The sequence below is a fragment of the Tyto alba genome, unplaced genomic scaffold (genome assembly GCF_018691265.1).
Source record: "Tyto alba isolate M040663 unplaced genomic scaffold, T.alba_DEE_v4.0 Super-Scaffold_11, whole genome shotgun sequence".
NCBI classification, from domain to species: domain Eukaryota; kingdom Metazoa; phylum Chordata; class Aves; order Strigiformes; family Tytonidae; genus Tyto; species Tyto alba.
In genome coordinates, this window is record NW_024881273.1 from 1,049,074 (window position 1) to 1,069,808 (window position 20,735).

Here is a 20,735-nt window from a genome sequence, read left to right on the forward strand (position 1 = left end):
TAAAAATCTGGTATATTTTTGATGGCAGTACACTGACGATGTGATTTTTATAATCAAATTATTTTTTAAAAAAATCAAAGAAAGCCCCGGTGAGGTATATAAAGTTTGGGCAAATGTACAGCCCCAAAACCTTTAAATGAAGTCAAAATAAGTGTATGCTGCTGGGGCTTCTTCTGAAATTTTTTGAGGTATTAAAAGGACAATGCTGGTAAAATAAGCACTGAGGTGCTGTTTGGATGAGGGCGGCTGAGTGTTAACGTGTTCACCCTCTGCAGGTGACAGACTGCTCCGTACAATCTGAAATGGAAAAAATCGACACCTAATTTTTTGTCGTTGCTCACCAGTAGCTGTGGTCCGGGAGCCATTCTGTGTCGGGTTAAGGGTGGCCAGTCGCAAAAACATTTCTCTGCAGCTTTTTGATGTCATCGGTTTCGTGCAGCAGCCGTAGCGAAGCAACAGTGTTTCCAGAGGACGCTGAGAACCCGACATGGTTCCAGCGCTCCAACAGGTTCCCCGCTGGGTTGTGTTCCAGTTGCACAGAGCGGTGCGTCAGCCGTGTTTGTGAATTACTCTTGGCATGCTGGTACTTTTTGAAACGTTTCAGCTGTCTTGAGGCCCGACTGTTGAATTTCAGGCCGGGTTTACCAAAAATACTGGAGTAAGCTCCATCTTCCGTGCAGTGCACAGCAGTTCTTCTGTAGTAAAAAGCGATACGTAAATGGCCATGGGAGGAATGACCCCCTTTTGACTGATGGTTTTATTGCAGTGGAAAGCTTTAGTTGTAGCAGCTTAGGGTCTGGGGGTTTCTGTTTTAGTTCATATTACAGTGTAATGCACATACAGTAGTACTCTCAACATTTTTACGAAGGTTCTATCATGTTGTGAAGGAATAAGACGCATTTACTTGCCTATCACATTAGCAAAACTAAAGAAGCATATTGTCTTGGAAAATCACTGCTGGCAAGTATTTCAGAGAAGGGAGGGCAGTTGCAGACCCCAACAAAGGAAGCAAGACCAGAACAGTGTTACTGGACTAATACATCTATGACATTTCTTTTGATAAAATGAATGAATTAAAAAAATAGTAGAAGAAGCATTTTTACTTGTTTTTTTTGAGTATGACTAATTTGTGCTGCAATACAGAGACTGCAGAAGCCACATACATAATACTGTTTTGATTTTAGGTTTCAACACATACAGATTGTGAGAACAATAACACAAAAAGACAACATTCTTTGTCAGTGTGCTCTTTGGATGTGTGTGAGCTTAAGCCAGTGATGTCGAGATACAGAAATAATGGATGAAGTATACAGCAACAATTTGCAGATAAAAATAATAGAAGTTAAAGTGTATTTTACATGATAAAAAAAAGATGAAAGAGGAGGAAGTCTGTTACATCTGAGATGGTTACAAAATCCATGCTTGGTGAAGTAGCCTCTGCTGAAAAGATTGATGCAATGGGGAGTGACCTTGGCTTGGAGCAGGAGCTGGTGATGTATGTATGAGCATCTCTCTGCTAAATGGACCCAGATTTGTAGCACTAATATACATGGAAGCCCAGAACCAAACTCAGGATGGCAATAAATCAACAGCCACTTTGGGTGTCATTTCTGGTTTATATTCCACTATTGTTCTATCACTTTAATTCATGTCACTATCATCTGTTCATCTGGAACAGTTTTATATAATTTTCCAGTGGAGTTACCTGACAAATCCTATCAAATTAACAAGGTGCATTAACAGTATTGACTGACTCTGAATTCTGAAGTTGCAGGACTGCACAGTGAAAATTTTTAAAGGATGTTTTCGGGGGTGGCGCTTTTAGAGGGAAGGGATGGGGAACAACCCTCGCACACAAAGAATTTGCACCTTTGTTTTTAGAACTTGCCTTGTCTTTTTTTTCAGTGAGAATATAAGAATTTCTACCATCAACTCTGCATTTTTTCCTTAACCTACAGAAAATGCCATTTTAAATAATTAACCATTGCGGTGAAATAACAACGCCAATTTTAAATAATCTGTCCAAAATTAAATCACAAACCAAAATGGGCTCCGGATACAGCATCGGCCTGCTCAGATTACCTAGTTCGAGCAGTCCTTGTGTTAATTGGACTCTTGATACAATGCTTAATTGAAATGTGCTCTCTCTGATGTGACGTGTGTTCGGTGACAAAGCACATTCCTGGGTTACTGGAAGGGGGGGCGGTGGCGTTGGGATGCCCGGGCACAGCAGCGGGGTCGGAAGGCAGCGGCCAGGGCTGCAGCAGGGGCTGGGGGTGGCTGCTCCTTGCTCTCTCCACGCTTTGATTTTAGAGTTGCGTAAAATAGAGACAAACAAGGTTTGCCAATTCTGCAGCTATGGCCAGAGTTTAAGAAATACTGAGTTAATTTTAGAGGGCTGGGGAGAGTCGTTGTGTCTGTGGCATCTTTTATTTCGTCACATCTCTTAAAAGTTTTATCATTAGCTCCTTTAGGTTTTCTTGTGCTTCGGAAGAGTGAAGCATAATGTATTTGAAAGTGTCGTAGCCAGAACCCTCAAGAGGGAAGAGGTTCTCTCTGCTGCTTTTCCAGAGATGCAGGAGTTAAAGGACATTTAAATACCTTTTTTGCTGTATTGCCTCCTTCTGTTGCTTTCTCATGAGCTTCGCCAATAACTCATGACCGAAGGAATGTAATTATTTTTAAGGCTCCACACATCTTGATGCAAAAAGCACGCTGGGAAGCGAGTTCAGTCGTGTCAGCACCCACCGAACAATGAGCTTCCGTTCCTCGGCGCGGCGTGGCAGGGCTCTTTCTCCGCAGTCCCCCGACGAGGACGGCTGTTGGTTACCGGCAGCGTCCCGCCGGCGAGGCTGATCCCGCACGGCTCCGGGGGGGCCGCGGCAGGGGCCGGCGTGCCGAAGCGCCGGCCGTCTGGGGAAGCCCGTGTTGGGAAGGCGGGCCCGGCGCCCGGGCCGGGGGCTGCGCGGGTCCTCCGCTTGCTTTAGGGCAGCCTGGCGAGAGCTGGCTGTGGAACGCCAGCAGTGTAAAACCGCGCAGGACGGCGGGGCCTGGCTGTCTTTGTTCGTGGGTGTCCGGGTGACACAAAGAGCGTTCGTGTAACGCCGCGAACGCGTGGCGTCCGCTGCGGCAGAGGGTGCGGGGTGTGTGCGGTGCAGGAGACGGGACGGGCAGTATGCAGTAGTGCCTACTGCGTATGATAGCGGTGGTTGAAAAACTAGCAGTATCTGTTCATAAATCTTGCAGCTCATGTAGCTACTGCTACCAGAGGAGCTCTGTTTGTGTTGAGAAGGATTTTTTTCTGTGATATTTCTTTCTTGTTGGTATGCTTATGCAGGAGAATGAAATGCAGATTATCAATGCAGTTTGATAGCCATTTGCTTTTGGTTTTAAAAGCTCCTGTGCTTTCAAAAAGCCCAAAAGGGCAATATACTTTCATCCCATTTAAGATTTATAAAGTGTGTCAAATGGCTGATATGAAATCGCTTAAACTGATCACTATTGTGGCTCTCTATTCTTTCTCATCTCAGGTATTTCTGGAGACAAGGTAGAGATAGACCCTGTTACTAATCAGAAGGCCAGCACTAAGTTTTGGATTAAGCAGAAACCCATTTCAATCGATTCTGAACTCCTCTGTGCCTGTGACCTTGCGGAAGAAAAAAGCCCAAGTGAGTAGTCCTTTTTATTTATGTTCTCTCTTCTCTCCCTCCCTGTATGTGCTAGGTGTCCAAAGAATTATTGCTACCGTGTCCTTTTCTTTCTATAGGTGTATTTTATTCATTATAGGATGTTTTTAATCTGACTCGATTCTGTTACAGAGAACACAACATAAACAGATACACGTTTTATGAGTGTCCTTCTAATGCTGCTTAGAGCTAATGGCATCATTAAGGGTGTTTCTTGCCCGGTGTCACACCAAGGAAACCCTGCCTTTGCCTAGCTGGTCTACAGCCCCACAGCACGGTAGTCAAATATATGTTTCAGCATAATTTCAATTTTTTTTTAACTTCTTAACATCCAGACTGGTTTTAAACAATGTCTTCGGTGCAGCGGCGGATTTCAGACATACAGTGAGCATCAGCACAGTCCAAATTTGCCTCAGCCGTGGCGGCGGTGCCGCTGGGATTAGGGCGTGCAGCTCCGAGAGTTCGGAGGGCGCTGGCCGAGCGCGGCGGCTGGGGCAGCCCCGGCCTCCCAGCTCGGCCACTCACCGACCAGGGGTCGGCGCTCGCGGTGTTTCGAGCACGACTGCAGAAGCCCGCTGCTTTGGCTTGTTGTATCAGTGGAGTGATGAGAGCCTGCATCTGTAAAATTTGTTCTAAAAAGCACAAGATAGGCCCCGGCGGAATTGGGCAATGTCTCCCGGTGGTGCCAAAATGTAACTATCTACTATCAAAAAGTAACTGCGGTTCAAAACCTCGGGTAGATTTTATTACACCTGTGCTTTTGCAGGGTAGGGATGCTGAGTATGAAGTACTTATCTGCAAGGTGACAGAGAGGGAGAATTATGTGATACATATTTACAGAGGTAATGATCTGTTGAATTCTCTTGGAAGAGTAAATTTATGGCTGCCACAGATTTTATCAGCAATTATTGAACTATATCCTTCTCCCCTTCATTACCTCTTCCTACTTCCATGTTCTTAGTCCAGTCATGGTCTTCCTTTTCTGTCTCTCCAGCAAGATTTCATGGCCCTTGGGAAGGCAGGATCCCAGGGAGAGACTTCCCTAATGACGAGGCAGTCCAAAATGTGTAACGGTTGTCTTTGTAGTTCAAGGTACAGTTCTGCACTTGTAGATATATTAACACTCTTGGGTTTGTAGCCACATTTCATTTCAAATGCAAACGCTTGTGGTGGCAAAACTGTGCCCACAAAATGAGGCTGTATCTGAAAAGGCAGCCTTGGTTCCCGAGGTCCCCAGCTCACACTCCCATCAGCGCGATGGTCTGAGACCTCCAAGCTCTCCCTGAACGCCTCCAGAACCGCGGCCTGCAGGGGATGGGGCTACGGCTGCTGTAGGAGATGGTGTTTGTACCTAAATCCTGCCAACCCAGGGACAAATAAGGGACAGAATTTCAGCCCCCAAATAGAGTCTAGTGGCAGACGGGCGGAACCTTCACGTGGAGACGGTTGAATGAAGAATCGCGGTCGCTCTGGAGAGAGTGCTGACGGGTCACGACAAAGGCAACCTGTATGATAATGAGGCTTTTTATTTCCTTATTTTCCTGTAGCCATCGTAAATTTTTCCTGTTAAATAAGTGTTCAGCATAGTTCCAAAAGGAGAAAATAATTCCTCCTGAAATCTGCTGACCTCTTCCCGATTCACCAAAGATGTTCCAAAAGTCATTATTTTAGGCCAGTAGAAGAGACTTTTAGTGTGACATCTCAGAATGATACATTTTGGGGAAGTCTTAACAGCAGATCAGTATCTCTTGAATTTTAAATGGAAAAAAGTTATTTTAGTAGCATAAAGGAATGAAACTCACTGTATTTCACAAGTTTTGTCTGTGATTTTTATCAGCATAGTGATATATGTTTGTAGCAGAGTTTACATCAAAAATTATTCCCGGATCTTCCTTGAATGAATTATTGCAAAGAAAGAGAGGCTGAGTAAAGATAAGGTCTTTGAGTTCTGCAGTATATTTTGTTTTCATGTTTTTATGTCTTGTAACACAAACATGCTCCATCTCATCTTTCAGAAGTGTTCTGCACATGTGGCAGTGCTGGTACAGTTACACCGGCTGAAAACACAGTGTATGTTTCATTAAGCTGCCTGCCTTCCCCAGACAGCGGCACTTGGGGTTACAATAAAGTGGAGTGCTGCTTTGCTAGACTGACTGCTTGCAATTCTGAGAAGAGGTGAAGCGCTTGCAGGAGCCTCCAAAAGTGACCTTACTTTTTAATAAGGGCGAGGGGTGTTGGGAGTGGAGTTGGGTCGCTGTGATCGGTATAGCTGGAGGTTTCTGCAACAATTGTTCCTCTGAACGTGGTAATTAACGCAGCTTAATATTCATTTAGCTCTTGCTTTCTGCAGATTAAAGAGATTTCAGAGTTTTTACTGGTACTTATCTGCAGAAATGTAAACCCAGAAATTGTGTATCCATATAGTGGGGAGCCTCACGCTTATTTCCTGTTAGTTTTCTCTGAAAAGACAGGTTCATGCAGCGAAGCTTTAGTGGCACTTGTGTGAGTGTTAAAGGACTCAGCAACTTCAGAGATGACGTGTTGTGAATATTGACGGACTCGGCGTTGGTCTGGATGGGACTGAAGCTTTTGTGTGCTGCGAGTTCGCAGAACTTAGAGCTCCCTTCAGTGAAAACAGAAAATGAAAATAGAAAGCTTTGGCATCTAATTTGCCATTAGTGTGGGTATTGTAGGCAGAAATGGCTGATGATTTTTGTTTGCCCTTGTACTAGGCCTGGGTCAGCATTTGAATTTTTATTTGTAAATTAAATCAGACTCCTTGAATTTAGACAGAGGGAAGAGGTAATGGCCCTGCTGGCTCGATCAAATGCCATTAGAACCTGAAAACACTGTGTATAAGCGGCTTGTTTAAATCAGGTTCGGTCTGATTATCACGAGAGATTCTGAATGTTCTGAATCTTGAAAGGAAGCATCCTATCATTGAGAAATAAGATTTAAGCCTTAATAAAGTAGTTGTCATTTTTATAGCTGAAAAGAGCTTTGTATCTCAATTAAGTGTACATAATGTAAAGTCTTAAGGAAGCAACATAATACGTTTAATACAATTATGTCCCTTTGCAATAGTGTAATTTAAAGGAAATCTGATTCTGTTAATGTCTCTTACATTACTTGGACAAGGGAGAAACTTCAGTGTCACTGAGGCTGCCTTTTTACAAAGTGCACGGCGGCCGTGCCCGGCGGGGCCAGCCTGCAGGGATCGAGCCCCGGGGGGTTCTCCCATCCACGTGCATTTTACGAGAGCTGCAGAAATCGGATTTCCTTGATAGTTTCCTTGAAACGCTGAAGAAGCATTCTCCGTCATTCTTTTTCTGGGGTTTGCTTGTTTGAATAAAGCAGGCACATCTCAGTTGCTGGGTCAAAATATCCTTAATGTTGAGGTAGTCCAAACAAAGGTGTTCTGTAGGTCACGGAGTACACTGATAACTTCGGTTTGTAATTTAATTGCCTGCTTTGCACCCTGCAGCTTAAGATTTCCTTTAAATTCTTATTCCATTGTTGCACTGGGGCTTAACAGAGTGTTAACCTGGTAATAGGCACAGGGCCTCCCCATTATATGTCTCACTATCGAGCGGTTCTGCATGACTAGTTAAAAAAGATGGCAAGAAGATTAATGAAAGCCGCCTAGTACAGAAGGGGGGTAGGTACCTTTGCAAGACTTCCAGCGAGGAGATATTAGAGCTGAACCAGAGCTTGGCTTTTTCTTTATCCTGTGACCTTTGAACCTGCCTTACTGTCGAGAGCTGCCAGCGGAGCCGACGTTTTGATTGATGTTGCTACACGAGTCAGTCTTTCCCATTGAATTCCACATCTGCACGAAAATAGCTTTTCTAGCAGTATTCATACTGGCTGTAAGTGATAGCCAAAGTGATGCCTGAAATGCTTTTATGTAGTTTTCATTTAAAGCTAAAGGTATTTGATGTTTTAATTCAGTATCCAGTTCCTCCAGATTATGCACGTTGGGTAATACTAATTTAATGAATTCATTACGGGGTTGTGAAAGGACTGAAAACATACAGGAAGCATTGGGAAGGCATGGATTCCTGCTGCTTGGGGAGCTTAAATAGAGATGTTGCGCGTTTGCTCAGAGCCCTGCAGTGGAGCCAGAGCAGAGAGGCAACAATTATCCCTGTGCTCTGCAAATGGTGCACAAAACATTGTGTGGTGACTCCTCATATTCATGAATGCTGTGGTGTGTGAAACAGCGGAAGAAAATTCGTACCCGAGTAGGCTAATCACAGATTCTGATCCAGAGATTAAAAAAATAGGTTCAGCGGAGAAAACGTTCCCAAACTTCAGGCTCGGAGTGCAAGAAATCCCCAGGTGTGTGACAGGGAGCGGCGAGTGGAGGCGCGGGGGGGGACGGCGGCGGCACGGACGGCGCCCAGGATTGCTGCAGTGGGAGCAGGATCGGGCCCGGCGGGGGGGGGGCTCAGCCTGAGCCCCAGGGCACAGCCAGGGGTGTCAGGGGGCAGGGGGGGGGGCTGGCAGGCAGCCCTGGGGGTTGGGCCCGGGTTGGGCTGGGCCCCCCCCGGCAGCGCTGCTGCGGGAGACTCTCCTGCCTGCTGCCCCACAGCTTATTAAATCCATCCCTATTGAACAGCCTTTTCATAAAAGTACTCTGGAGCACAATCAGGAGTGCGCATTGCCTCATCCTTTTAACAAATATGTTTTGTAGCCCTATTAAAAGGGGTCTTCATCTATCCTGTCAAAGCTATTCTGCTGGGGTTTTTTAGTTTAATTACACTATCCAATTAAAACTCCGTGCTGCATTTTGCTGCGCCTCTCCTTGGGCCTGAGTGGATATGACATTTACACGGCTCGCCTTTCAGGCAGACAATGGCGTGATTGATGAGGTGCAGACGCAATGAAGGAGGCGATTGCCATGTGGAAACACTGCTTAGTGCATTTTGATTTATTTATCATCTTTTTTTCCCAAACAAGGTTGCTGGTGAAGAGGTTTTGGGCAACCCCGAGTTCCACCTCAATTTTCACCATTCTTGCAAAAATCTTTATTAGTATTCTGCCTTTGATGATAATTTGAAGAAGAAACAAAAGGCTTTGGGGAGAAAAAATCCAGATGTGTGAACAGTTACCACAATTTGACATAAAAGTGGATGTACGCAGCACTTTAATTGCAACTCTGCTTTCAGGACATCTGGAAACAAGACATCCACTAATAGCAATGTTTTATAATAAGCCTACAGCAGAATATAAAGACCTGAGTTGTGGGAAAAGTGATCGTGAAATACGCTGCTCCCCGAGAGGATGGGGCAAGCCAGCAGGACTACAGCTATTACCTTTTTCCTTCCCGTTCAGAGCGTTTGTTGCCCCTTAGGCAGTGCCTTGGTTTGCAGGAGATCCCTCGCAGGTACGTGGCGTGCAGGCTGAGCCCCTCCGTGGCTCCCCTGGCATCAGCCGGGTCAGGATTTCATCCCCAGCTTCGGCTGCCGACACCGCCTCTAACGCGTGTACCTCTGGGAGAGCTGTCGCGTGCCTGAAATGGGCTTAACCCCACTTTTACCCTCGGGACAACTTTCCTGTTCAACCAGAGGCCCGAACCGAGCTCGGCGCTACATCCCTGGTAATCCAGCTGCGGCGAAACTAGTGACACCCCCCCCTCCCCGAAAGAAAACTTCCAAGTTTTCTTGTTATTAGAGGTTGTCAGGATGGGTGTTTTGACGGAAATGCGACACCTGCATTTTTATCGGACGTTCGGGCCCTGCTCCAGGGTCACGGCGTCAATTTTGAGGCAGCACACGTGGATTTCAAACACCAGAGTCCCTCCCCAAAGCTTTTAGATGAAATAAAGCAGCAGCTGGGGAGCAGAGGTTACCCCATTTCATGCTGTGTTTTAAGGAAATTTGCCTTTGTACGGAAACATAGCTCGTGTGTATTTTATTTCCATCATTCCTTGCCTTAATACCAGCATATTTCTAATTCTCTGTAATCCTTTCTGAATCTGTGAGAAGAGATTTCAGGCTTTGATCCTGTTGTAGTCACAAATTCTGAAGTGGTGAAAATCTGTGATGATGTCAAATGATGCCCATAAGTGTTTAGTTCTTCAGAGGGGTCTTTCTCTAGCTATTTATTCCACTAATAACTCTTAATCGTTGACTTCTGCCTTATGGCCCTGTAATGGCAAAGCAATCATCAAGGTATATTGAAAAATTAACATAAATTTGCATTTCCCACTGTTTGTTTTCTGTTTTGTCCAATTCATGAATATTCTTTTCATCCTCCATCTAATTAGCGATTTAATTCAGTGCATGCTGTTTTAAAGAGTGGCATTGGCAAAAGAGAGAGGGGTTCTGGTACAGTCAGCATTGGGGGATGGGAGAGGAAGAAGAAAAACTATTCCCGGTCTTTGCAAATTCGGTAAAAAAAAATTGTCTTGTGCAAATTCACACCGTTCCAGTGTTTTCCAAGCAAAAGTGTATTTTTTAAACTCTGACAAAAAGAGTTTATTATTTAGATTAAAAAGCGAAATCTTTTTTCACCTATATCAGGTGAGGTGCGGTGGACTGCAGTTTTTGTGTGTTTTCCCAAGATTGTAACTGGCAGAAATCGGCACGAGGCTGACCAGCGACTGCATAAGTGCGTCTTTGTCAGTAATTTTGGAAGCTGTAACCCAGCGGTATTTCTCACCTGCTGCCCGTAAACACAGAGCCCCTGGGAAGTCGGGGGGTGGAGGTTGCACGGACCTGCGCGAGCAGCGGGTTGGCATCTGGCCGCGCGCGGGAAGGGTTAACGGTTGTGCCGTAACCAGCCCTCTCCTTCGCTGTTCTGGCAGTACAGTAATGTTGAAAATCAGGAGAGATGCCAAACAATTGAATTTAAGACATGGTGCTGAAAGAGTAAATGAGCTCTCCTTGGTGAATTGCCAGTGAATTAGCATCTTGCCCTTCCACCCGAGTCTGCTGTCGGCTTCTCTCCAGGTGTAACCACACCGGAGCCTATTAGCGTGCCAGGGTTAGAAAAGATTTATCAGCGCTCAGGGCTGGGGCCAAAGGGCACCCGCGGCAGGATGCCGTTTCCCTGCTGTCGCGGCGAGGTCGGCCCCGGCGCGGGGCTGGCCAGGGGCAGCAGCACCACCCCTGCTCGGGTTTGCTGAGCTCACCTCCTGGCTTGCGCCTCCGCCGGGACACAAGCCCGGGGTAGCGGACGGGCTTCTGTCCTTCCGTTTGCCTTCCATAAACGTTTTAACAGGTGAACATGGTTGGGAATAGCGTGTGGTTTCCCTTGTACAGCTGGTCAATTCTGACGGCGAAATACTGAAGTTTCCCCCCCGTTCAGTTCACCCCTGCCGCCCGCTGCTGCAGCCGACATCAAATACCCTTGTGCGTGGTGTCGGTGCGGGGCAGGGGCAGACAGCGCTGCCGTTTGCTGGCGTGGAGCACTCGTGTTTCAGACCCACGAGCTGAAGGACACCAAACCACTGTTCGTGTGGGAGTCGTGGTAATGAAGCCGTTCATATGCAATACCTGCATTTGTTTTCATCCTGCCGTCGTGTGCGGTAGAAGCCACTTGAGCTGCAGCTGTTTGTTACCAGATCTTCTTATAGGGAAGTACAAAACCATTGAAGTTCCTATTGATCTCTGAATTGTCAAGGGTGGTGCTCTATTGGAAAGAGGTACATCACATATTTAAGCACTCTTGGAAATGGAAATCAATCTCACAATTCATAAATTCTCTCCGGCTAGAATAGTAGCAGAGCAAAGTGCCAGTTACGATTTCAATGAACTAATATTTCATGCTGTAAACAGTATAATGTGGACACGGAGCACATAACCATAATGCTGTAATGGGGCTTTCTAAAGAAAAGTTGTCTTCGGTTCTTTCCCCTCGGAGCCGGGACGGGGTGGTGTGGCTGCCCGGCGGGTTGTGCACGGGCCGAGCCTTCGGGTTCCACCCCGGATTCGGCGGCAGCGTCGCGTCCCCCGCGAGGCCGGAGGGTCCGTGCGGGGCCGCAGCTCAGCCGGCGCCTCGCCGGGACCGGGGGCGCGGGCGCTGTGCCGGAGGGGTGCGTGGTGCCGGCGCAGCACGGGCTCCCGGGGGAGCAGCACGGGCTCTGCCTCCCGCCCCGCGGGATCGGTATTGGCATCTGTTGCAAGAGCTGACTCCTCACGATCCTACAATAAGCGCCCGAAATAAAGTTCTGCGTTGGGCTTCTGTCAGCTGTGTAAATACTTTTGCCGGGAAGGAGGAGTACATCGCCGGTTTAGAAGAGAGACGGGGGCAAGGGCAGGGTTTCTTCCTCGGGCATGACAGAGGCTGGGCTCTCGCCTGATTTCCATCCTAGCCCCTCATGGTGAGGGTCTGCGCGCGGGCGCTGCGGGGTGACGCACAGCGGGGCCGCAGGGCGCTGGAGGAGCCGGCGCTGGGGGCTCGGGGGGAGGCGGGCGAAGGGGCCCGGGGCCGGGCGGGTCCTGGGGGCGCGAGCCCTCCCTGCGCCACGCTCGCATCCTGCTGCAGCATCCCCTGCCCGGGGAGGGACCGACGGCGAGCGGGCAGAGAACCGGCCCGGGGAGAGGAGCCGCGAGGAACCGGAGCGTCCGTGGGAGGCCGGGGGCTCGGCTGCTGGTGCGTCCGCAGCCCCCCCGGCCTTTCCCCCGGGGCGAGCCGTGCTGGGGGCGGCAGCCCCCGGAGCAGCCGGCAAGGCGGCGGCGGCGAGGGGGGAGGAAACGTGGGATGAAACATCTAAACCAGGTGAAGGGAGTCTTGGTCCGTGCAAGGTCCGCCCAATCAACTTCCAAGACCAAAACCAAAGAACCTCCTTCGAATCTTCCAGGCCGGGCTTTGTGCCGTTTTAATTTGCATTTCTAGTAATCAGTTTCTGTAACCCTGTGTAGTATTGAATGCCCAGGGAAAACTGTGGTAGCTGATGGGGCGCGGTGCTGCCTCCTGTCCCCAGGAACGGTGCGCTGGCACTTCTGGAATCATAAAGATGCTGAATTCAGTCCCAGGCAGAGCCGGGCGTGCATGCATTAACATACCGATGAGCTCAGGGCTAGCAATTCCTGCATTTTTAGTACCACCGAGGCATCATTTGTGAAATGATTTAAAGGGGGGTGGGAGGGGTATTATTATTAGCCAATTTTTCAATATAGGATTTATATTCTAGATTAGTGCATTGTAATGGTGTTTAATTAGCATGCCACAATAAAATACCCGCGTCTCAAATTTTCTGGCCACAAATGTGAGCATATATCAGTCACTTTTTTGGAGATCTGGAGAGTTAGATCATGTAAATAAGATTTCAAATTAGCTTTCCTCCAGGAAAGGCCTGCACTTACAGTAACGTGGCTGTAACGGTATGGATTACTAATTCTGACCTTTGAGCCAAATAAGTTATGAGAAAAGCGATGGAGAAGTATAATGTGCAGGACACGCTTCGTTTTGAGGCCGTGAGCGTCCACAGGAGTGAAGGGTCTTTCGCCTTCCCCGTCCTCGGTACAGGCCTCCGGGGGGGCCGTCCCCCCCGCGGTGCCCGTCGAGGTCCCTTTGGTCCCTTCCAGCCTCCGTTCGGGACTGAGCGGCGGCGGAGCCCGGCAGCGGAGAGCTCCGTGGGTGGGATTACAGTCACCCTTCAGTCTGTACTGTCCCGCTTGTAGGCAGTGAGATTCCTGCGTCTGAGCGTCCGCCTGGGAGCAGAGCTGCTGCAGCCTTTTGTATTTCTCAGTGGTGACGTTTCCCTTTGCCGTAAGCAACTGGGTGGCTTGGGTGACGTTTTGGGGAGAGGTTGTTGGAGTGACGCTTCTGGGGTTAATTGGCCTTTTCTTTTAAATATAACACTTGTCTTCGGCATGTGATGATTACACAGTGAATAGTTACACAAAGTAGTCCTAATGTGGTAGTTGAACTGAAATACAGTCTTGGGCTGAACGGGAGCTAACTAGCCATTTGATAGATTTTTGCATTTCCTGCAGTGGGGATGTGATGGGAAAAGGAACTTTATTGAATAGAGTTCAGCTGCTCCTGTAAGCCACCACTTGCCTTAAATTGAAATGACATGAGAAGCCTGTCAGCGTTTCATTACTTCCTTCTGTTGTGCTGATGGTATGCTAAGATCACCATCTGTGTTTTTCTTCTGTCAGGCACACAAGCTCTGCTGAAACTTTACAAGAATATTCTGAACAGTTTTTTTCTTATCTTTACAGGTCATGCAATATTTAAACTTACATATCTAAGCAATCATGACTACAAACACCTTTACTTTGAATCAGATGCTGCTACTGTCAATGAAATTGTACTGAAGGTGAGTATTAAATTTTAACATGACCCAAAATCCTGGGTGTTTTACCACTTGTTAGACATGAAAGTGTTCAAGCAGCTCTGGAAATACCTGAGCGGTGCAGTGCCTGGGGACCACTAAAGTGCAGTTAACCTAGCAGGCTGATTGCGCAGTGCCAATTATTTTATTGCATTTTCAAACAGCCGTAGAGCAGACTGCCTGTTTGTGTATAGTATTTCCTTTTAACATTGTTTCTAGTTAATAGACACACCAGTTTGCTGGGGAATTTTACAGGAAACTACCAGATTTTCTTGTGTCCAGATAGCTTCCACCTCCAGACACACAAGATGATCTGCAAGCCCCGTGGCGTGGCGGGGCTGGGTGCTGTGTGTGCAGCATTGGGTGCCGTGTGTGCAGCGTTGGGTGCCGTGTGTGCAGCGTTGGGTGCCGTGTGTGCAGCTCTGGGTGCCGTGTGTGCAGTGTTGGGTGCCGTGTGTGCAGTGTTGGGTGCCGTGTGTGCAGCTCTGGGTGCCGTGTGTGCAGCGTTGGGTGCCGTGTGTGCAGCGTTGGGTGCCGTGTGTGCAGCTCTGGGTGCCGTGTGTGCAGCGTTGGGTGCCGTGTGTGCAGCGTTGGGTGCCGTGTGTGCAGCTCTGGGTGCCGTGTGTGCAGCGTTGGGTGCCGTGTGTGCAGCGTTGGGTGCCGTGTGTGCAGCGTTGGGTGCTCTGCAGGGTTGGGTGCTGTGTGTGCAGCGTTGGGTGCTCTGCAGGGTTGGGTGCTGTGTGTGCAGCGTTGGGTGCTGTGTGTGCAGCGTTGGGTGCCGTGTGTGCAGCGTTGGGTGCCGTGTGTGCAGCACTGGGTGCCGTGTGTGCAGCGTTGGGTGCTCTGCAGGGTTGGGTGCCGTGTGTGCAGCGTTGGGTGCCGTGTGTGCAGCGTTGGGTGCTCTGCAGGGTTGGGTGCTGTGTGTGCAGCGTTGGGTGCTCTGCAGGGTTGGGTGCTGTGTGTGCAGCGTTGGGTGCTGTGTGTGCAGCGTTGGGTGCCGTGTGTGCAGCGTTGGGTGCCGTGTGTGCAGCACTGGGTGCCGTGTGTGCAGCGTTGGGTGCTCTGCAGGGTTGGGTGCCGTGTGTGCAGCGTTGGGTGCCGTGTGTGCAGCGTTGGGTGCTCTGCAGGGTTGGGTGCTGTGTGTGCAGCGTTGGGTGCTCTGCAGGGTTGGGTGCTGTGTGTGCAGCGTTGGGTGCTGTGTGTGCAGCGTTGGGTGCCGTGTGTGCAGCGTTGGGTGCCGTGTGTGCAGCACTGGGTGCCGTGTGTGCAGCGTTGGGTGCTCTGCAGGGTTGGGTGCCGTGTGTGCAGCGTTGGGTGCCGTGTGTGCAGCGTTGGGTGCTCTGCAGGGTTGGGTGCTGTGTGTGCAGCGTTGGGTGCCGTGTGTGCAGCACTGGGTGCTGTGTGTGCAGCGTTGGGTGCTCTGCAGGGTTGGGTGCTGTGTGTGCAGCGTTGGGTGCCGTGTGTGCAGCACTGGGTGCCGTGTGTGCAGCGTTGGGTGCTCTGCAGGGTTGGGTGCTGTGTGTGCAGCGTTGGGTGCCGTGCCCCAGCACCCCGGCTGGGCAGCGGGCGGGCGGCTGGGCCCAGCCCCGGTGCCGGGGGGCTCTCGCCCCGGGTGCCGCCGTGGGCGCAGGCCGCGGGGCCCCGGTATCGCCGCCTGACGCGGGGTCACGGCCCCGGCCCGGCGCTCCTCCTGCCCCGCGCACGGCTCTCCCAGGCGCAGGAGTTCCACACAGCAAAGAGCTTTACTTTTCCCACCAAGATGCTTTATTAGAATTGTTTGTTTTTCCTGTGGCTCAGCACACGCATACATTGGCTTCCTTTCGGAAACAAATTTTTGCAACGCTCTTGGAAATTAAACTTAATTTTCCGCAAGCTAATATTTTATAGCAATTCAGATTTTAAAAAGCTGTAATTTTGGCAAGCCATCTGTTATGTTTGCTTTTATTTTCTGTGAGGAGTTTAGAGGATTGCTAAATGACTGACACACAACAAAATAATTTTTGTTAATAACATAGAAGGTGAATATATTTTGGGAGTTTCCTATTTACTTTGTAAACTGTTAGGCCCGTTCTTTTGTTCCTACTTTATCTTAAATAAACTATTGTAATCCAGAACACTTGACACATCTGTAACTGGTCATAAAAAAAGGCAAAAAAAAAAAAAAAAAGTTTGCCATGAATAACATGAATATTCAAGAGAGAAGTATTATTGAAGAGCACTTTTTTTTCTTAAGTTTCAGATTGTTTATTCAGAACGTTTTCTGGTTTCGTGCATAAGTTACCAGTTTGTTTTCAATTCTATCAGCATTAGGAGATGCAGAGAAATCAGAGTTTTCACATTAGGCTTTTTACATGATCAAGTGAGAAAGACCAAGGCTTTATTGACCATGAAAATTCCCTATATTTTTATGCCTTAAGCTGTAATATGCAATGAAAGTGAAACACTCTACAGTGCATAAAATTGTGCAAGTTTTAAGCCACAGCATATTAACCAGCTAATGGCAGACCAAAGGGCATTTTTATCTTTTTGATTCTTGCATTAACCTTCCATTAAAATTATCTATGTGATTATCACAAAGCACTGGAGATAATAAATTTAGGGAATAGCAGGCTTGTTAAATATCATTTAAAAATGCTTTCATCAAGTAAAATGTGCCAAAACACAGGGAAACTCTGAGATCCGCTGAGTGTGCAAACATTGTAATGAAAGAATTATTTTTATTGTAGCTGATAAAGTCTTTTATTGAAGCCTATTGCTATATTAGGCCAGCACTGGGGGTCTTCCCGACTTGCCGCGCTCGCCCGGGTGCGGGGACGAGGGGTCGGGGGGCTGGGGGGCTGAGGAGTCGGGGGGCTGAGGGGCTGGGGGGCTGAGGAGTCGGGGGGCTGAGGGGCTGGGGGGGCTGAGGGGGTCGGGGGGCTGAGGGGCCGGGGGGGCTGAGGGGCCAGGGCCACGGGTTTTGGGACGGGTTGTGGTAAAGCCTGGCTGGGCTGGGTGGGCCGAGGGCCCCTGCCCTCCCCGGGCTGCCTGGCCAAAGCACCGGTGAAATTAAACACCGTTTCCTGTCTTGCAGGTTAACTATATTCTAGAGTCGCGAGCGAGCACAGCCAGAGCAGATTATTTTGCTCAGAAACAAAGAAAACTGAACAGGAGAACAAGCTTTAGCTTCCAGAAGGAGAAGAAGTCGGGACAGCAGTAGCGCCTAGCCGCAAGGAGAGCCTGTCTGCCGAATTCGGAGGAGGAGACGCTCCCCACCGCCCGAGAGAGGTGGGAGCCAGGACTGGGGTGCTCCCGCTGCCGACGGGCAGGAGCAGCCGGGGAGGAAATCTGAATGATCCCGTCTCTCATGGTTGGAAGATTATCCCTCGTCGGTGATGGGAAGTCTCCCCTGTGACAAAAATAAAGAGCCATATCAGCTGGAAAGAAGACTGTTACGCTTCAGGTTCCTTTGATTAGAAATAAGAGAATGACGTAGACTGGCATCATTTAATTACTGTATTATGTACAATCACAAGAAGAGATGTGATTACATATTATTTCACAGCCTGGTTAAAATAAATTATATACATCTGTAATACACCCACGTACACACAGGTATTGCTTGTGACATGATCAAATTTCTAAAAACAAAATGTAGGACAACTGTATCCATTTTTACTATTAATAAACAGATGTAATCTTTTTCAAGGTCCATATGATGCACAGTTCTTTTGGGGGGAGGCTGCAGTCCCAGATGGTTTCACTTCTGTTGCTGAAGTGCAGGAGGCAACCGTGAGCCAGGGAACAGCAGCCATTGCAGGGGAGCCGATTTGCGAAGAAACGTTGAGACAGTCGAGTCTGTTGTGGTTTGTTTTGTTCAAAAATATTTTTATTTAACTGTGCTTTTCAGCTTTGCTTACGTTTTATTGGAAGTTACTTGCTGTAGCCAGCACGGTGTTTTGAAAAGCAAGGCAGCGTCTCTCCGGGGTGGGAAGGAGCATCCTCCTGCCCGTGTCCGCCCGCGGACCCCCGGCTGCTCTTCCTCTCTGAGACAGCTTGCACCCGAGGCCTGAGAAATGCCTTCACCTTTTCTTAATATTATTCTTTAAAAATAAAAATGAAGTCCTGCTTTGTACTGGGGTTTGTAACTATTTTGGCCTTGTCCGTCCGTAATACATCAGGGAACACGTGAACGGGGTTACTGGGAGCCAGAGCTGCGGTTTGGGTTCAGGTCACCAGAGGTGTCTTTCGTAAATGTCCCCAAGCCGCTGAAGCTGGAGCCCTGCGCCGCTGCCGCGGGGTTTGCAGCGGGAAAAGCCGCCGGTTCCGAGAGGCGTTTAAGCGCAGCCGGGGCCGCCGGGCAGGCTCCCTCCTGCCGCGGGGTGACCCCTTGCAGTGTCCTTGCTTTCGTACAGAGAAAACTTTCTGAGCCTTAACACGTAGTTTAGGAATAAACACCAAGGCGGAGGGGTCTGTGTGTCACTTACCTGTTGCGTTTAAGTTCTGGGTTTGTAAAGGTTTAGCCCTCCCGGAGCCGGTGTCGGTGCTGCCTCGGGAGGGGAGCCCTGCCCGCGCCGCGGAGGCCAGTCTTCGCTGTACAGTCTTCCATGATATCTGCAAAACAAGAGAAACGATATTTTATAGTATGATACTAATTTTTTTAATATTTTATATGTGCAAATGCAGCACAGATGCAAGGGGGGAGGACCCTTCAAATAATGCAATGTAAATGTGACTCCTTTAACCAATTTTGTGAACTATTTAACATTAAAAGTTGTTATGTGAATGTTCTTTTGCCACCTAGTTTCAGTTCTTTTTAACCGAACTAAAAAATTGCCTGTATTGGTATCAGAAACTATGGAAGTCTCCTACTTGTTTCCATGGCCGTAACGCTGTTGCCACCCACTTACATTTATTTATTATAAGTAAGTATTCAATACGTGCAGTGTTTTGCTTTCAGTAAAGCCTAAAGATTCACGTAATAAACCAACCTCTGCTGCCTGATCTGTGGTAATGTTTGTGGGCACACAGTCACTTGCCCGGACCACGGGCGTTTACACCATCTCGTAAATCACCTTTCTACTCGCTTCATTTTTAGCGCAGCTTTCCCGCGGCGCGGGGGCACGGGCAGGGCGGGGGGCGCGGGGGCTGCCCCCAGGGCCTGGGGGGAGCAGGCGAGGTGTGGAGCCCGGCATGGCTTTATTTGCTCCGAAAGAGCCGTTCAGACTGGAGAAGAGAATTTACCTTCAAAGCTCAACTCCAGTTGAATGCGCGGCGTGGGGGAAACCTTCCTCAAATTCTGGAAACGTCCAGCCTTCCCAGAGATGAGCAGCCTCTCCCCCCGAACAGACATTTCTACTGTTTAGTGTTTGCTGAAAGAGTTAAATCAGAGCTCGTGGGTGCAATCTGTGCGCAGCTGAACACAGATCCATCACGGGCTGGTCTTTCCCCGGTAGTTGTAGATTTAATTGATTCAGATGGGCATTCAACTGGGTCAGAAAAGCAAGCTGTTCCCTCCGTGCCTTGTTACTGGGCTTTGGCAGAAGAGGGTGGCTGCCGGCTCACGCGACGAGGACGACTCCTCACTGACGTCCATCGGTAGCTGTTGGAGGCATCAGAGGTTTTCTGGATTTTCTCTTCTGCTGTTGGAGGGGGTTTCAGGGCCGATCGCCCCCCATGGGGCAGAGCATCCTCTTGCAAAACAAACCAGGGGCCCAGCCCCGGGGGGAGCCGGGGCGCGCTCGCCCAGAGCGGAGCTGGTTCCCCCCGCAGCACCAGGACCCCGGGGGGCTGGTCCCAACCCCGGCGCCCGCAGCAGCCGCTCGCTGCCCGTCCTGCGTGGCTCTGCCCCCCCAAAATGCTGCTCGGAGGGTCCCGAATCCACCAGGAGAGACAGGTGACTTTTGCAGTGAGACCTCGAGGCTGTTTCTTGTGCTCCGAGGATGGCTGAGCATTTGCCTGGGAGGTTTGTGAGAGAATAAAATAGCTGATGAGCGGCTCTGGCTGCTCGGGGCCGGGCGGGCATGGCCAGGGCTGCATCCACGGGGAGCGATGCCTGTGGAGACAAGCCCTCGCTGCCTCCTTGGTTTTAACACAGTATTGGGAAATAAAAGAGCGACCTTTTAGCAGAGGGCACCCAGGGCATGTGCTGGCACCCAAAGCGAGAGCGCTGGGGTGCCCGGCCTGGCCCGAGCTCTCCCAGGGCTCTGCTTGCTGTGAACTCCCGCAGGAGCGATTCGAGGCAGCGGCGCCTGCGGTTTTGGGTTGGCAGGAGCCTGGTGCATCCCCGGGGGCTTTTGCAGCTGCCCCTCAGGCAACCGTGGCAGGGCAGGGACCCGGCCCAGAGCAGGGGCTGCACCCACCCCGCACCGGGACACGCAGGCAAAAACCATCCTACAGCCCTGGGTGCAGCCCTGAGATTAATGGGGGGAGTTATTTATGGAGACATGTTTGTAATGGGCCCATGAATTTCATGGAAATGTGCTGCTGTGGCGGCGTGTGGTATTGGGTGCTGCTGCTGCTAAAATTAATGCCCCTTAAATCACATCCCCATGCAGCCTCCCCGGTGCGACGCTGGGACAAGGACGGTGACGAGGACAGAGCTGCGCGGGCACAGCGGGCACAGAGCCGGGCAGGGCCAGCGGGAAGGGGCCCCCGCACCCCGGCTGGGTGCTGCTCCCCGGCATCGCTGCGGCGCCGGCGGCGGGGGGGGCCCGGGGCCACCGCCAGCAGCTGAGGCACAGGGCACGGCCCCGCGCTGCCGCTGCACGAAGGGTTAA

At 49.7% G+C, this 20,735-nt stretch overlaps 1 protein-coding gene across 5 annotated transcripts in view; it reads left to right on the top strand.

Annotated features, from left to right (window-relative positions):
- The window catches only part of MAPKAP1 (MAPK associated protein 1), a 104,683-nt gene extending 85,723 nt beyond the window's left edge, over window positions 1-18,960 (top strand). For all 5 annotated transcript variants that reach the window (XM_042786664.1, XM_042786668.1, XM_042786667.1 and 2 more), the window contains 3 exons: window positions 3,531-3,668; window positions 13,865-13,962; window positions 17,051-18,960. In XM_042786664.1, coding sequence (XP_042642598.1) covers window positions 3,531-3,668; window positions 13,865-13,962; window positions 17,051-17,176 — 362 coding nt within the window. In that variant the 3' untranslated portion in view covers window positions 17,177-18,960. The remainder of the gene's footprint in view (window positions 1-3,530; window positions 3,669-13,864; window positions 13,963-17,050) is intronic.
- Window positions 18,961-20,735: the final 1,775 nt, after the last annotated feature.